Source organism: Rana temporaria, chromosome 6, assembly GCF_905171775.1.
Source record: "Rana temporaria chromosome 6, aRanTem1.1, whole genome shotgun sequence".
Taxonomy (NCBI): Eukaryota; Metazoa; Chordata; class Amphibia; order Anura; family Ranidae; genus Rana; species Rana temporaria.
The window spans coordinates 219368214-219382343 of record NC_053494.1 but is presented as its reverse complement, the minus strand read 5'-3'; the positions used below and the strand labels follow the sequence as shown (position 1 = coordinate 219382343).

At 47.4% G+C, this 14130-nt stretch overlaps 1 protein-coding gene across 1 annotated transcript; it reads right to left on the bottom strand.

Annotated features, from left to right (window-relative positions):
- Positions 1-4175: 4175 nt before the first annotated feature.
- LOC120944459 (solute carrier family 15 member 2-like) lies at positions 4176-8957 on the bottom strand. The gene is made up of 4 exons (XM_040358518.1): positions 8930-8957; positions 7413-7618; positions 6875-6979; positions 4176-4374 (listed from the first exon to the last, which is right to left on the bottom strand). The coding sequence occupies exons 1-4, from the start codon at positions 8955-8957 to the stop codon at positions 4180-4182; spliced, it is 534 nt and encodes a 177-aa protein (XP_040214452.1). The 3' UTR covers positions 4176-4179.
- Positions 8958-14130: the final 5173 nt, after the last annotated feature.

The window sequence follows — 14130 nt, the reverse complement described above, 5'->3', positions numbered from 1 at the left end:
TCTCTCCAGCTTAACTTTGATAGAACTCTAGATCCGACAGTAAGGTGACCACATGTCCCGGATTGCCCGGGACAGTCCCGCATTTTGAAGGTCTGTCCCGGGCACATTCATACCCAAAAGGAAACTGACACAGCCAACCCCCCCCCCCCCCCGGGCCAATCTGATGCCCCAAAAAAGACCACCACATCACCGCTTTACTCACTGACAGTACTTGTTCTGGCCGGGAAAGCCTGGAGGAGCACAATCCCCGTGATTGGAGAAATCATAAATCCCGCCTCTTGTGTCCAATCACTGTTCTGTGATTCGTTACAGCACAAGCTGATTTTAGGGAAAGGAGGTGTCCCTGAATGGTAGTTTGGAAATGTGGTCACCCTATCTGACAGCGACCACCGTCAAGCCTCTCAGAGTATGGTGCATCCTTTTCCCAAGATACCAGCCTCTTACATGGTCCTCTCCAAGATAGGTCCTCCCCTGGCTTCCTTCATCAAGTGGCTTCCTCCCGCAGGACGCACTGCACAGGATCACCTCTACAAATGCTGGACCCAGTCTGACTACTGTACGGCACTGAGATAAAAAAAAAAAAACAGCCGATTGTCATTCTGACAACTCGGCTGAATGTCATGTTAAATATTTTTTTTTTTGGGTGAACCCTGCTTTAAGTTCCTATCTGCAGTGTGCTACGATTACCTTCCTGTGTACCGTTTTTGGCTCGTCCCTGACTTCTCCTGTTTGCCTGTGCCCTTGACCTTTTGCCTGTCCCTCGGTTACCCTAGTCTGCCTGTTGCCCTGACCTCGGCTTACCCATCACTACCGTTTGTCCTGCCTGCTGCTTCCCCTCTGTCTCTGTGTGGCCTAGGGGATCCAGAGGTTTGCGACCTGGATCCAGCTGCGGCAAAGGCCATCCTCACCACTAGAGGCTCTGGTGAACACAAAGCTGGGTCTTAGACTCCCCGGCCCTGGCGATCTTGGGTTCACGCTTCCCCTCTGATAGCAGCAGTCGGCTATAGGGTTCACTACCCTGTGGTGCATCCCTGACCCAACGGGTGCACTTGTCACCTGGCCACATGTGACCTGACACTCAGGCACTAATCATATGCTTCTAAAAAAAAAAAATCCCCATTGGAATCCATGAGTCCGGCGCCCTGCATGTAAATTAGGGTCCGGGCGCATGGTTTAGGGGGTGCAGCGCCCCTGCGTCTCGTATGGACGGGCCGACACTGCCGAGACGTGAGCGCTGGGTGTGAACAAATTATTATGTTGCAAAATGTTTTCGCAGAAATCACGCAGATTCTTGTACTTTATATATTTTTTTTATTTATAAACAATATAAGAATTTATTTTATTTTTGACAATGTCCATGATTTAAAATGACAACAGAGATGACAGAACAAAGTAATAGTAGATATATTTCATAACGCAGATCGGTTGATAAAGTGCATTATGTTTCGGGTCAGAAGACGAAGCAGCTTCTTGTGTAAAGGGCACAAAATAACGTACAACGTTCTCTGGGCTTCAACAAAAAGTGCGATAAGAGATACATCAATTTTATCTTTTTTTTTCTTTTTTTATCTTTTTTTCCACTTATATGGAAGAAATCAATGAAAGTGCAACAAAATCAGCCCAATTTAGTGATCCTCAATAGGGGGCGGTATTGTAACCCGAACCGTATGATCTATGCACACGAGATATTGTCCTCCAAGTCTTATAAATAAAGTTAATTTAATAGACTGTCTTAACTTTATCCGAGTGGCTTGGCCTATGAGATTTTGTGTTCATATGTATTACTGTTTGTGATAAAACCCACTGCTATGTACAGGGCCGCCATTAGAAGTCATGGATCCTGTGCAGCCCACGTGACAGGCTCCCCCTCTCTTGGCCATGCAGAGGAGTATAATGAGGCGGTGTGACAAAATTGTGCAGTGGATTGTGCCTAAAACTGGAGCACAGATGCCAGAAGTATGTAATGTAAAGTGTGCAGGGGTCAGAGGTATGCAATGAACAAAGTGCAGGGGTCAGGGGTATGTAATACACAGGGTGCAGGTGTCAGGAGTATGCGATGTACAGAGTACAGGGGCCAGGGGTATGTAATGTACAGAGTACAGGGGCCAGGGGTATGTAATGTACAGAGTGCAGGGGCCAGGGGTATGTAATGTACAGAGTGCAGGTGTCAGGAGTATATAATGTACAGAGTGCAGGGGCCAGGGGTATGTAATGTACAGAGTGCAGGTGTCAGGAGTATATAATGTACAGAGTGCAGGGGCCAGGGGTATGTAATGTACAGAGTGCAGGTGTCAGGAGTATATAATGTACAGAGTGCAGGGGCCAGGGGTATGTAATGTACAGAGTGCAGGTGTCAGGAGTATATAATGTACAGAGTGCAGGGGCCAGGGGTATGTAATGTACAGAGTTCTGGGGCCAGGAGTATGTAATGTACAGAGTTCAGGGGCCAGGGGTATGTAATGTACAGAGTGCAGGTGTCAGGAGTATATAATGTACAGAGTGCAGGGGCCAGGGGTATGTAATGTACAGAGTACAGAGGCCAAGGGTATGTAATGTACAAAGTGCAGGGGTCAAGAGCATTTAATACACAGCATGAATGATGCATGGCTCAGTTGTGTGTAATGTACAGAGTGCATGTGTCAAGAGTATGCAATGTACAGTGTGCAGGGTCAAGAGACTGTAATGTGCAGGGGTCAGAAGTTTGTAAAGTACAGTGTACAGGCGGTCAGGAGTATGCAATATACAGGGTGCAAGGATCAAGAGCATTTAACACACAGCATGCATAGGTCGGTTGTGTGTAAAGTACAGGGAGCATGTGTCAGGAGTATGCAATGTACAGTGTGCAGAGGTCAAAAGAATGTAATGTGCAGGGGTCAGAAGTATGTAATGTAAAGAGTGCTGGGGTCAGTGAGCAGGTAATGTACAGAATGCAGGGGTCAAGAGCATTTAAAACACAGCATGCATGGATCAGGTGTCTGTAATGTGCAGAGTGCATGTTTAAGGAGTATGTAATGTACAGTGTGCTGGGGTTAAGAGTATGTAATGTGAGGAGAGTGTAAAACACAGCATGTAGGGGTCAGGTGTGTGCAACATACAGAGTGCAGGGGTCAGCAGTAGATAACACAGAGAACGCAGGGATCAAGGGCGTGTAATGTCGAGAGTGCAGGGGTCAGGAGTGTGTAAAACAAAGCATGTAGGGGGTCAGTTGTATGCAATATACAGTGTGCAGGGGTCAGCAGTAGATAACACAGAGCATGCAGGGATTAGGGGTGTGTAATGTAGAGAGTGCAGGGGTCAGGAGTGTGTAAAACACAGCATGTAGAGGGTCAGTTGTATGCAATATACAGTGTGCAGGGGTCAGCAGTAGATAACACGGAGCATGCAGGGATCAGGGGTGTGTAGTGTAGAGAGTGTAAGGGGGTCAAGAGTGGATAATAACACACTGAGTGCAGGGTCCGGGAGGGTTTAATACACAGAGTGCAGGGTCAGGTGTGTGTTATGTACAAAGTGCAGGGGTCAGGACTTTCCTTGGCCTCCCATTATTCCTTATATTACTGGCCTACTTCAGGCTGTGCCCGCCTCTACTAGCAATCAGTACCCTCAGTCCCTTCACCCATCACTGACCACGTACCTGGCATATGCCAAACAAAGCCCACCATCCACCAGATTACATTTTGTGAGACTGTGGCCGGCACCCCCATCACCATGGAAACCTTGGCACTTCTTGCTGAGGTCAGGATGGTGGCACGGAGGGCACGATCTTCCCCAACACTGTGTATACAGTCTATATACAGGGTGTTCTGGTGGGGGGGGCTCTGTGGGCCACTCACTAATCCAATTAGGCCCAGCTCTTGGTACGGGAGGGCTGCCTGTACCACCCTAGCAGCTGCCCTGGCTATATGGCGCCCCCTTGTGAGGATCAATAAAATGAGCTGATTTTATATACAGCTTCCTTTGGCTCATACACAGCTGGGTGTCCTTCGGGCTGAAAGATAAAGTCCTTGGTGAAGAGGGATGAAGGGATGGGGATGACCCAGAAAAACATACGCGGCTGGTCAGCAGTCGTCCAATCCGGGGGGGAGAGAGGCTCAAGAAGAGCAGAATTGCGGATTTATAGAACAAAGTTTTCAATAACACATTTTTTTTTTACATTTAGCTTATTTTCTGTTTTGCTACATTTTAGATCTTCGTCTTCTTCTCCTCCACGTTGTCTATTCCGGTCTCATAGAAGTCGGGGATTGGCTTCTTCATATCGTCCGCGTCGTCGTCTTCTTTCAGGTCGTTGGGATCCACCGGAACGAAGAAGTATCCCATGATGGAGAAGATGATGGAGACGGCGACCAGGAGGGCGCCAAACAGGATAAACTCCGCCCACTGCGAGGTGAGAGAAGGAGGGTCAGCTGATAAATATATGCAAATTCAGTATTCCGTATTGTAGGATGTGTAGCCAAAATTTATTTTTCCTTCAGTTATGGATTGGTGGGGGGGTGTAGCCAAAATGTATTTTTTCTTCTGTTATGGATTGGGGGGGGGGGGTGTAGCCAAAATTTATTTTTTCTTCAGTTATGGATTGGGGGGGGGGGGGGTGTAGCCAAAATTTATTTTTTCTTCAGTTATGGATTGGTGGGGGGGGGGGGGGGGGGGCGGTGTAGCCAAAATGTTTTTTTCTTCAGTTATGGATTGGTGGGGGGGGGGGGGGGGGTGTAGCCAAAATGTATTTTTTCTTCAATTATGGATTGGTTGGGGGGGGGGGGGGTGTAGCCAAAATGTATTTTGCCTTCAGTTATGGATTGTTGGGGGGGTGTAGCCAAAATGTATTTTGCCTTCAGTTATGGATTGGTGGGGGGGTGTAGCCAAAATGTATTTTTTCTTCAGTTATGGATTGGTTGGGGGGGGGGGGGTGTAGCCAACATTTATTTTGCCTTCAGTTATGGATTGGTGGGGGGGTGTAGCCAAAATGTATTTTTTCTTCAGTTATGGATTGGTGGGGGGTGTAGCCAAAATGTATTTTTCTTCAGTTATGGATTGGTGGGGGGGTGTAGCCAAAATGTATTTTTTCTTCAGTTTTGGATTTGTGGGGGGGGTGTAGCCAAAATTTATTTTTTCTTCAGTTACGGATTGGTGGGGGGCGTCTCACTTCTTATCCAGGAGACACAATGGGAAGTGAGAGGAAATCGCAAAAGGATGAAAGTAATTGTGCTTGAAGGGGGGATTTGTGCAAGGAGGGGGGATTTGGGGTGGAACATTTTTGCTAGGAGGAGGAATTTGGAGGTGAAAATGATAAAGGATAAGAGGGAGGATTTGCAGGGGGGGGGGCGGATTCATGCTAGGGTCATGATTCGGTGGGGACTTGTGTTAGGAGGAGTGATTAGGAGGAATTTGTGCTGGATTGGGGAACGAGGATTTTTCAGAAATGGGGGGATTTGGAGGGTGAGATAATTAGTGCTTGGGGTGAATTGGAGGGGGGGGTGGGGATTTAGGGTAAGAAGGGAGATTGAGGTGGGATTTGCGTGGGAGGGGGTTGAGAGGATCTGTGTTGTGAGAATGGATTTGGAGGGAAAATTAGTGCTAGGAAGATGATTTTTTTTGGGGAGGGGGGCATTTGTGCTAGAATGGATGATTTGGGGAGGGGGGTTGTGAAGGACTTTTATGCAATTGCCTATATGCTTCAGTTTAATTCTCTCCCTGCTATTTTAATGTCTGTGTGTTATGTGTAGAAGGTGATTTCATGTGGACCCGAGTGACTCATTCCTCTGCATAACAGACTGTTGAAATGCTAATGTCCCATCACCAGCCAGCTCTCTATTCTAAAGGGTAATTGATCTATGTTTACCCTTAAGAGATGTGTATTGTATCGTCAGGCTAAATGATTAGATAATTGGCTCATGTTAATTATTCTTCGTTGTAGTATGAGGAGCCAAGCTGTCTAGATAACGTATTCTGTTACAATTAGTAATTCACTTCACTGATGTCATTATCTAAAGAAATGTGTCTTGTACAGGGTCGCACCAGAGTGTCTACTATAATCTGTATGGGAGCCCCAGTGTGTGAAAAGGGGGTGGAGATTTCATTGTTCTTTGATTGATGATTAGCTTGTAAACTGTATATAACTAGGAGAATGCTGCCATTAAAGAGTGTCTTGTTCCAGCATTAAGCTTTGGCTCATGTATGGATTATTCGGCGATCCCAGGAATATTCCTCCTCGTGGAATATTGGGTGATTTTCTTTTATGGGAAGAAGGGAATGCTTGACGGGGATATTTTCTACTACCGTCACAGGGGTCATGCTGGGAGGGAGTATTGGAGGAAGAGAATTTGTGCAAGGAGGGTTAATTTGTACAGATATTTTAATGTGGGGGGGGGGGGATTTGTGATAGGAAGAAGGATTTGGAGGAGGAAGAGGATTAGTGCCGGGGAGTCAATTCGGGGGGGCATTTGTGCTGGGAGAGGGATGGGGGAAGAGGACTTGAGCTGGGAGGGGGGGATAGGGGGAGGATTTGCACTAGGGGGGAATTTGAGAAGAATGATTTGTACTAGGAGTAAAGATGGAGGGTTTGGGGATTTGTGTGGCCGGGGGGGGGGTAATTAGTGCTCGGATGTTGTGGGATTTGGGTGTTAAGGGAAGATTTGTGCTGCAAGAGAGTGAGGAGTCAAGGAATGGGCGGTGGGACAGATGGGTTTTAGAAGGTATCATTGGAAAATCATTTTAATAATTTGTTACTTCAGTAGGCGCTCGCCTCGCATATCCGCCACCGGCAAAGTTTATTACCGCAGCAAAAAATAAAAGTGATGGGATGGAAGCCCCACGCGGGGCGCCAACTGTATGCAGACTCCTATCTTTGTACATTTGTATCCAAGTTGAGAGTTCACGTTACCTGTTCCATGGATCCGGCCTCGGCCACAATCAGCACGATGACGTTGCCGAAAGCCACAGTGAGCAGCCACCCGGCCTGGAGGACGGACTTCATACTGGCTGGAGCCTGGGAGACACAAAGAGAACCGGTCACGAGTCAACATTTAGCACCTTCAGTGCCGAGAATCTAATCTGACATTGCCGGCTTTATGTATTCCTTTATACACTGTAATACATTCCTTTGAAGGCGGCTGTGTGGGGGGGGGGGGTGTCACTAACAAAGGGTACCACAAACTATATCCTTAAAAGAAAACCCACAACACTCAGTCCTTCACCCCCAGCAACTAACTTCACCATCTGAGGTTAACCCCAATCCCGAATCCTCCCTCCGGCCTTCCGGTCAGTCTTGCACAGTTGTAGAGTCTCCCGTCAGGTAGTTCAATGCCCCATCATCCACCATACATGGAATTATCACTTCTGGGTGGAGTCCCCCCCCCCTTTTACCCCCATGGGCACCTTCCAGCAGGTGCAGGGTGAGACTTATTATTGTCAGTCGTTACCTGGGCATAGGAGAAGTCCAAGCCGGTGACTGAGAACATGACCTCTCCGGCGCTCAGCAGGAAGTATTGCGGGATCTGCCACGCCACGTGCACGCTGTTTGCATCGATGTCCTCCACCTTGTAGGCTTTTATTTCTTTCTTGGTGTCATCCACCTGGTTAGAAAAGTTCACATGTGAGATGGAAAAAGCCAACAGCTGATGCTGATCTAATACATACAGAAAAAAAACCTTGGATTGCGAGCATAATTATTTTCCAGAAACATGCTTGTAGTCCAAAGCACTTGTATATCAAAGCAAATTTCCCCATAAGAAATAATTGAAACTTAAATGATTCGTTCCACAACCATTTATTCATAAGGTCCTTCAGTTTATAGTCCATATAAAAAGATTATAGCGATGTGTTGGTTGTGTAACCATAAAATGTCTTGTGTGTTTTTCTTTTATATATATTTTTTTTTATATTATTTGTTTTTTTCTTAAGAATGATGGGCAGATTCTCTAAGAAACGGCGTAGGCGTAGTGTAAGTCATTTACACTACGCCACCGAACTTACTGGAGCAAGTGCCGTATTCGCGAAGCACTTGCGCCGTAATTTGCGGCGGCGTAGTGTAAATGGCCCGGCGTATGGCCGCGTAATTCAAAGGGGGCGGCTTGTATTCAAATTAAGCGCGGCCCGCGACGATCGAACTGCGCATGCGCCGGGCTAAAAAATAGCCAGTGCGCATGCTCCAGCTCACGACGGAAAACGTCATAAAGTCGTATTCGCGGACAAGTTAGTAAAACGACGTAACGACGGAAAAAGACGACGCGGGACCGACGCCATACTTAACATGGCATACGGCAGACTGGCGTAAGGTTACCCCTCATATAGCAGGGTGTAACCTTACGCTTATGGAAACGACGTAAACGACGACGACGCGGCGCAAATTCGTTTGGAATCGGCGTATCAGGCTAATTTGCATAGTCAAATGAAACCTGAACGTAAACGCCACTAGCGGCCAGCGTAGTACTGCATTTAGGATCCGACGGTGTAAGTGAATACACCAGTCGGATCTAGCCTAATTCGGCGTATCTTGTTTTGCGAATACAAAACAATGATACGCCGGCGGGATTTTCGAATTACGCCGGTGTATCTGTAGATACACCGGCGTAACTCTTTTGAGAATCTGGCCGATGTTATTTCCTGGGATCTTCGAGGTCCGGACTCCACAAATGTTTCTGTGATTGTTTGATGTTTATAACTTTGTTTCGCTTTCCTATTATACTGCTTTGTTCCTGAAGTCGGTTTGTTTCTATAGGTCAAAACTTTGTACGTTTTTCTATTTAATTTTTTTTATATATAAAGGCCCGGATTCACAAAGCACTTACGCCGACGTACCTCGAGATACGCCGCCTAAGTGCAAATATGCGCCGTCGTATCTGTGCGCGTGCCCTCAAACTAAGATATACGCCAGAAAATAGGCTTCATCCGACCGACGTAACTTGCCTACGCCGGCGGAGAGAGGGCGCATATTTACGCTGGACGTATTTGGCGCTCCCACTCATTTTCTATTCGTATATGCAAATGAGGGAGAGACGCCGATTCACGAACGTACTTGCGCCCGACGCATAATATACGCGGTTTGCGTAAGTCGTACGTCCGGCGTAAAGTTATTCCCCATATATGAGGCGCAACCATGCAAAGGTATGGACCAGGGAACTCAAGCCGTCGTATTTTTACGTCGTTTACGTAGTAGTACGTGAATAGGGCTGGGCGTAGGTTACGTTCACGTCATAGGCAGTGATCCGTCGTATCTTAGGCATTCGTTCCGACGTGATTCTGAGCATGCGCACTGGGATGCGTCCAGGACGGCGCATGCGCCGTTCGTTATTCGTATCTATGCGCTCGGCCATCATTTGCATGGGGTCACGCCTCATTAGCATGGCTCACGCCCACTTCCACTTACGAGGACTTACGTCTAAGAAACCCAGCGCAGATTTGGCAGCAAGGCCCGGATTCAGGTAGATTTGTGCATTTTTTACGGAGGCGCAGGGCAATGTTTTTGCCCTGCGCCCCCGCAAATTTACTCGCTGCCCTTGATTCACGGAGCAGTAGCTCCGTAAATTGCGTGGGCGCGCCGGCAAAATGCCGGCGTAGGCGCGCAATTTAAATGATCCGTAGGGGGCGGGAATATTTAAATTAGGCGCGTTCCCACGCCGATCGTAGAGCGCATGCTCCGTCAGGGAAACTTTCCCGACGTGCATTGCGGCAAATGACGTCGCAAGGACGTCATTTGCTTCAAAGTGAACGTGAATGTCGTCCACGCCATTCACGAATCACTTACGCAAACGACGTAAATTTGAAATTTCGCAACGCGCGGGAACGACAGGTATACGTAACGTTGGTGCTGCTAATAGCAGGGGCAGCCTTACGCGAAAAACGCTGTACGGAAACGACGTAAACTGCGTACGCAGGGCTCGCGTAACGTTGTGAATCGGCGTTAGTATGCAATTTGCATACTATACGCTGAGCAAACGGGAACGCCACCTAGCGGCCATCGCAAGAATGCAGCCTAAGATATGCGGGCATAAGAGCCTTATGCCACGCATATCTTAGGCTGCAGTCGGCGTAACGAGGTTCCTGAATAGGAGCATTCGTTACGCCGGGGCAAGTAAGCAATTGCGCTGTGTAACTATGGTTACACAGGCGCAATTGCTTCTTGAATCGGGCCACTGGCTTTGTGAATCCAGTGCTTGTCTCTCTGGCTGCGCTGCGGCGGCGTAGCGTAAAGAGAAACCATACGGCGGCAAAATATGCGCCGATGTATGTGAATCGGGCCAAATGTATTAAGAGTGAAAACAGAATGGATTCTTCTATCAATAATGGGGGCGGGGCTGTAGGATTCTCTGAAAAGCCAAAATGTTACTGACCTCCTCAGCACTGCTGTGTATGCGGCACCAAAGTCAGGAGATCGAGATCGATCGTGTATTCGCCATCTTTGTAAGTCACGGTCAGCTTGGTGCTGGAGGGAGAATAAACAATTAATTTAAGATTTGGAAGGATCGGCGCGCCATCTATTATTCTCAGGGGGAGGGGGGGGGGGGGGGTTGGCCAAAATTAGAAACGCAACAATGAATCCACTCACAAAGCTCTTTTCTGGGTGAGATATTTCGATACGTTGTTGTTGGTAACATTGATCGTTTCATCAGCAATATGGAGATTGTAGATCGTTTCTGGGAGCAAATTGATGATCTGCAAGAGACAGGAAATCAGAAATGAGCCAATGATTGCGAGTTTATACGTGAGATCCAGTTTATGGGGGGGGGGGGGGCTGTAGGCGTATTTACACTAAGACTAAGGGGGGGGGGCTGGAGGTGTATTTACACTAAGACTAAGGGGGGGGGGGCTGGAGGCGTATTTACACTAGGACTAAAGGGGGGGGGGCTGGAGGCTTATTTACACTAAGACAAAGGGGGGGGGGGCTGGAGGCGTATTTACACTAGGACTAAGGGGGTGGCTGGAGGCGTATTTACACTACTACTAAGGGGGGGCCGGAGGCGTATTTACACTAGGACAAAGGGGGGGGGGCTGGAGGCATATTTACACTAGGACTAAGGGGGGGGGGCTGGAGGTGTATTTACACTAGGACTAAGAGGGTGGCTGGAGGCGTATTTACACTAGGACTAAGGGGGGGGCTGGAGGCATATTTACACTAGGACAAAGGGGGGGCTGGAGGTGTGTTTACACTAGGACTAAGGGGGGGCTGGAGGTGTGTTTACACTAGGACTAAGGGGGGGGGGGCTGGAGGTGTGTTTTACACTAGGACTAAGGGGGTGGGCTGGAGCCATATTTACACTAGGACAAAGGGGGGGGGGCTGGAGGCGTATTTACACTAGGACTAAGGGGGGGCTGGAGGTGTGTTTACACTAGGACTAAGGGGGGGGGCTGGAGGTGTGTTTACACTAGGACTAAGGGGGTGGGCTGGAGCCATATTTACACTAAGACTAAGGGGGGGGGGCTGGAGGCGTATTTACACTAGGACTAAGGGGGGACTGGAGGCATCATGGCTGTTATAACAAAGCGCTTAAATGTGTAACATTGTTTATGATCATCATTTATATCGGAGATAGAGAGATACAAAGTAACATTGTTTATAAGCAATAGGTATAGGTAGCCTGGCTCTACCCACCCCCACCTCTCTCTCACTCCTCCAGGCATGGCGGCGTTCCAGAAGATGTCGTTTTGTGGCAGGGCAGCCGGATGCTTGCTAATTCCCTCTAGCGTTTTCTAGAATTGCCAAATTGTATTTCTTGTTACAAAGTTGCGGCGTGTATTTCCTTTGCTCCTCAGCTCATTAGTGGCCATAATGCAGTATTTCACCACGGCTCATAGTAAATTATCCCCCCCCCCCCCCCCCAGCCTAAAGAACATTTGTTTTTTCTCCACTTTGCATTGAATAAATGTAAATTCAGATTCACTGGACCAATGGCAATGCAAATATTTTTCAAATAGACACAAAGTGATGTTTTCTACTCCTTTAGAACATGGACCCCATTGCCTCGCCGTGGTTCTGTGCCGAGAGAAACATTTATTTATTCTCCAATCATCACACGATCGTAAGACGCACCTGACTCCCGCCAATCCGTTCTTGGCTTTATTGGGATCTTCGATCTGCAGAGAGATGGAGATTTATTTCTTTATTTCTCTTTGTTACAATGTAACTGTTCAGAACTAAAACACTTTCCAACTTCTATGGAGCCAAAAGCCCTATAATGTGATAAATATCCCCCCAAATGTATCGCCATTGTATTGGAGAGTCACCACTAAAGCATTCAAATAAGAGAAATATATAACACAGAGCCTGGAAAAAGTATTCATACCCCTCTATATACAGAGCCTTGAAAAAGTATTCATACCCTCTATATACAGAGCCTTGAAAAAGTATTCATACCCCTTATATACAGAGCCTTGAAAAAGTTTCATACCCCTCTATATACAGTGCCTTGAAAAAGTTATTCATACCCCTCTATATACAGAGCCTTGAAAAAGTATTCATTCCCCTTGAAATTCCCCCACATGTTCTCATGTTACATCAAAAAACTAATGTATTTTATTGGGATTTTATGTGAGAATATCCGATCGTGTGTACGGGCCTTAATAGTGGAACCCCCTGGGTGGGCCACTGATGTCTTTTGCAAACTTTTCCGTTCTTTTAAAGAAAAGTCGGGCACCTCGCCCTTAAAAATGTTGCACTGGCGCACTCAATGAAAACGCACTGTAACGGAATGTCCCACACTCGGCTTGAGTGCATGCGTCATATACCGCTTCCTATCAGTCTGGATATAGATATCAGATATTCCAGCTGCTCTCAAGCACACAACGAGACGAGACTTGTTTGTCTGCTGAACATGGAGTATTTATTAGAACCAAGGATACAACTTATATACAGTTAAAGAGGAGGCATCCAGAACATAAATTAACATGAGCTAATTAACTAATCATTTACCCAGACTGGGCGACTCATAGATATGACCTTTCAGGGTAGAGTCACGTCCCTGGCTCACCTGCTATACAATACACATTATCATAAGTGTAAAACACAGGACATCTTCACACAATAGCAGGAGAACAGACAGGAGGGCTGGAGGTGAGGACATTAGCATCTCCTTACACTGTATGTCCCAACAGTATGACTCAGCCACTCTAATATGGCATACACAGGGTCCCCAGGCATACAGCTCACAAAGAGCACCGTTCCCCCCAAATGCCAGGGCCCATGATCGCAAGGCAAGAGGCGAGCATTCAGTCCCCACCAAAAGCCTCTGTCCGGGTGAGTCCGTCATACGCACTACAGTCTGATCCCCCCAATCTTACAATATATATATATATATATATATATCCTAAATAACACAAATCAAACATATCCGCCCCTCCCCCCTCTTCCTTCACAAGCCCCTCCTATATCACTTGTAGTATATTTCTGCTCAACTCACCGTCCTACAATACAGAGAACTGTCTGTGTGTCTATCCACCAATAAGGAGAACGTTTTATCCTCACGAATGCCTGAGCAGGAAATGATTTGTGTCCCAATTTCCACATTCACATTTGTAGTGCCGGTGACGTTAATCTTCTTGTAATTTGGGTCCTGAAGGAGTAAAAAACACAGATATCATCAGGTCTGTCCACCAGAGGAGCTTACACTCTAATGTCCCCTCCCCCCCACAGTCACATCAGTCTCTGTACAGAGGTGCTTACACTCTAATGTCCCCTCCCCCACAGTCACATCAGTGTCTGTACAGAGGAGCTTACACTCTAATGTCCCCTCCCCCCCCCACACAGTCACATCAGTCTCTGTACCAGAGGAGCTTACACTCTAATGTCCCTCCCCCCCACATCACATCAGTCTCTGTACAGAGGAGCTTACACTCTAATGTCCCTCCCCCCACAGTCACATCAGTCTCTGTACCAGAGGAGCTTACACTTAATGTCCCCTCCCCCCCACATCACATCAGTCTCTGTACAGAGGAGCTTACACTCTAATGTCCCCCCCCCCCAAGTCACATCAGTCTCTGTACAGAGGAGCTTACACTCTAATGTCCCCTCCCCCCACAGTCACATCAGTCTCTGTACAGAGGAGCTTACACTCTAATGTCCCCTCCCCCCCACAGTCACATCAGTCTCTGTACAGAGGAGCTTACACTCCAATGTCCCCTCCCCCACAGTCAAATCAGTCTCTG